Here is a 3,283-nt window from a genome sequence, read left to right on the forward strand (position 1 = left end):
GTAGATTCATTTCGTGTGTTTTTTTATGTTGCATAGGAACAGACATAATGTAAACTTCATTTCATGTTAAACACCTTACACAAGAATGTGTAGTAAAGCTCTTAATCTCCCTCATTTGAATAAAATGAACAGAAACCGAGAAACCCCCCGCTGGAGTTTAATGAGAGTCCCGTGAGGAATGCAGGAGGAATCTGGCATGCGGTGCTGCTTGAGTGGCGTGTACTGTATTTACACCAGGAGTTTAATTAACCAGCGTCTGCTCTTGTTCCCATGCAGCACCCAGAGAGCACTGAGATCCAATTAGAGAGCAGACCTGTGCTAAAGGACTGGGTGAACCGCTGATTATATGAAAAGGATAGTTTATCCAAAAATGATAATTCTGTCATCATCTACTCACCCTCAGTCTGTATCATTTTCTCACATCTGTTAAACACAAAAATAAGATGATATTTTGAAGATTGTTGGTAAACAAACTGTTGACGGCAGCCATTGACTTCCACTGTATGGAAAAGTCAGTGGGTACCAGCAACTGAAAAACTGGTTTGGATTAAGGGTGAGTAAATGATGACAGAATTAACATTTTTGTGTGAGCTATCCTTTTAATGTCGAAGGTAACAGATCTGAGTGATTGGGACGTTTATATGACAGCAGCTGTGTTCACAATGACATTCACTATATTTGATCTTTTTTTACTATATTAATGTTTTATATGTGGAAAAATAATCATTGTTTAAAATAGTGGTTTGCACACATTCGTGGCTGTTTTACTTGAATGTTTAATTGAGCAAGTGGTGTTCAGTTATAATCTAGAAAAATATAGATATTTTGCGTGTTCAAATATTGTGTAAAAATATCTTCCCTTTTTAAATTTTATTTTTTACTCTTAACCAGTGTTGTTAGATAACTAAAACTATAAAATAAAACATTTTTTTTATTACTTGAAATGCAAATAAATGTGTATTAACTGAAAAAAAACAACATTTTGCATTTCTATTTAGTTTAACTTTGATGTACTAGAATTACTCCACTAATAAAAATGTAATAAAAACTATATAAACATTAAAAAAGATAACAAAAGCAGAAAATATTGCAATAAAAGGATTATATATATATACTATAGTTGTATCTCCGTGATACTAAAATAACACTGCTTTTTAGAGATTTTGGTTCAAAAGATTACTTCATCTAAAACTACTCTAAGCAACATTTTTCTTATTAATGTATTAATATTAAAATTAATATTCATGCATCTTTATTATTATTCATGCTTACTATTCATGCATTTCTCATACTGTTCATGTTGAGAGACTACATTATAAAATAGCGATGTAAAAGAAAATTGTGAACAATTGCAGCATCTAATATATATTCCTATGTAGTCCTGTCATTTAACAGCATTTGGATAGTTGACAAAGTACACTGTCAACTGTCCAAGTGCTGTCGGGTTTAACAGTTGCTATTAGCTTAGACTGACACTCATCTGTGATGAAGGTCACCTAAAGGTGTTAGGAGGAACTGGCCATCTGCCTCCCAGAGAAAGAGAGAGAGAGAGATGCACTCAAGCATACCCAGAGAAAGAGAGAGAGAGAGGGTGGAGTTAAATCAAAGCGAGGGAGAGAGTGACAGATACAGACAGAGAAGAGGATGAAGATTTGATAGCCAACAGGCGAGGGTTTGATAGGAGCAGGAGAACGGATTGCGCTGGCAAACATCCACACCGTGGTTTCCATCATACCGCGGAGAGGCACGGACAGACGCCGGATGAGAGCGCGATGCTGCGGGGAGACTTCAGCGAGTGTCCGCGGGTTTAGAGGCTGGAAGTCAAACATCACTTCAGGACATGGAGTTTGGACGGATCTATTTACGATATAAAAGAGCAGTCCTGCTGTCATTGATGTTCAATTTGGGTAAGACAAGTGTATGAGATTTTCATATTTGACTTTTTTTCCCCCTAAAGCTCCTTTGACTAATAGAAAAACAGTGTGTGTTCAGTGACATTTTAATATACACTACCGTTCAAAAGTTTGGTGTCAGTATTTTTTTTTAAAGAAATGAACACTTTCATCCAGTAAGGATGCATTAAATTGATCAAAAGTGACAGTAATATATATATATATATATATAGTCATAATCTGAAGTCTCTTCACTTCAAAGAGCAACAAGTGGCTCTTTGATGAGTTCTGCATTACGAAGTTGAGCATCTGCAGTTGGCAGGTTGTTTTGTCCTGTCGGCAGATGCATTTTGTGTGTGAAAGAGAGAGAGTTGTCGCTCTCTGTATGTGGATTTGTGTGGTGGGGGAGCTGTAAGAGAAGAGCTGCAGTAATTGGGCATTAGCGCATGTAGAGGACAAGTGCAGCCAGCTGGCCATCAGATTGTTTAGAATGAGTGATAATCAGAAAAGGCCCTCGTCGAGACACACACGGCGTTCAGCATTCAGCACAAACACTCAGTCACTGTCCATTCAGCTCCTCAGCATGTTCCTGTCACTCGGTCTGAGGGTAAACGTAGCATGAACACATGGTTTTAGATATAAATTGTAGTAATGCATTACTTAATTGGTGTCTCATTGTCTGACGGTTTCTATGCATGAGCTGTTTCTATGCTTTACCACCTATAGGATATCGTGAGTGGTTCCCTTGTGAAAAATATTTTTTAAAAAGAGCACTTATTACTGAAATAATATACTTTAAAAGAATGTACTGTTCGAACTGAATGTAATTTTTTCAGACGCATTAATGCATTTTTGAATTTGACATTATTACAAATAGCACATTTTTTAAAAAGTGTACTTTTAAGTGTGTTTCAGAACAGTCAAGAAATGTGCTCTCTTCTGTTTCACTATATTATCTGCAAAGTACAGTTTTCAAAAAATACTCTTTTATAGGATTTGAAGCACACTACAAGTGCACATTCAGTACAGTTAAGCCACACTTTTTGAGAAGAGTTGCCTGAGTTTTGCTGTTCAGTTACTAGGGTGTTGTGGGCAGTTGCTAGGGTGTTGCTAGGCTGTTTCCAATGTGTAGTGTGTTGCTAGACTTTCTAGGGTGTTGTGGGTGGTTGCCAGGGTGTTGCTAAGTTTTGCTAGCGTGTTTCTAGGGTGTAATGTGTAGTTGATAAGGGGTTGCTATTTCTGCGGTATTATGGTGTTTGCTAGGGCGTTGCTAGGCTGTTTCCAATGTATAGTGTGTAAGTGATAGGGTGTTGCTAGGGTGTTGTGGGTGGTTACCAGGGTGTTGCTAGGGTGTTGTGGGTGATTTCTAGGGTGTAGTGTGTAGTTGATGG

General features: G+C 37.5%; 1 protein-coding gene across 1 annotated transcript in view; it reads left to right on the forward strand.

Moving 5' to 3' along the window:
- The first annotated feature begins 1,619 nt into the window (after positions 1 to 1,619).
- Positions 1,620 to 3,283, forward strand: part of crb2b (crumbs cell polarity complex component 2b) — a 32,368-nt gene continuing 30,704 nt past the window's right edge. Inside the window, exon 1 of the mRNA XM_016244117.1 lies at positions 1,620 to 1,907. Within this exon, the coding sequence (XP_016099603.1) occupies positions 1,841 to 1,907 (67 nt within the window). The 5' untranslated portion in view covers positions 1,620 to 1,840. The remainder of the gene's footprint in view (positions 1,908 to 3,283) is intronic.

This window comes from Sinocyclocheilus grahami, unplaced genomic scaffold (assembly GCF_001515645.1).
Source record: "Sinocyclocheilus grahami isolate Dianchi unplaced genomic scaffold, SAMN03320097.WGS_v1.1 scaffold708.1, whole genome shotgun sequence".
NCBI classification, from domain to species: Eukaryota; Metazoa; Chordata; class Actinopteri; order Cypriniformes; family Cyprinidae; genus Sinocyclocheilus; species Sinocyclocheilus grahami.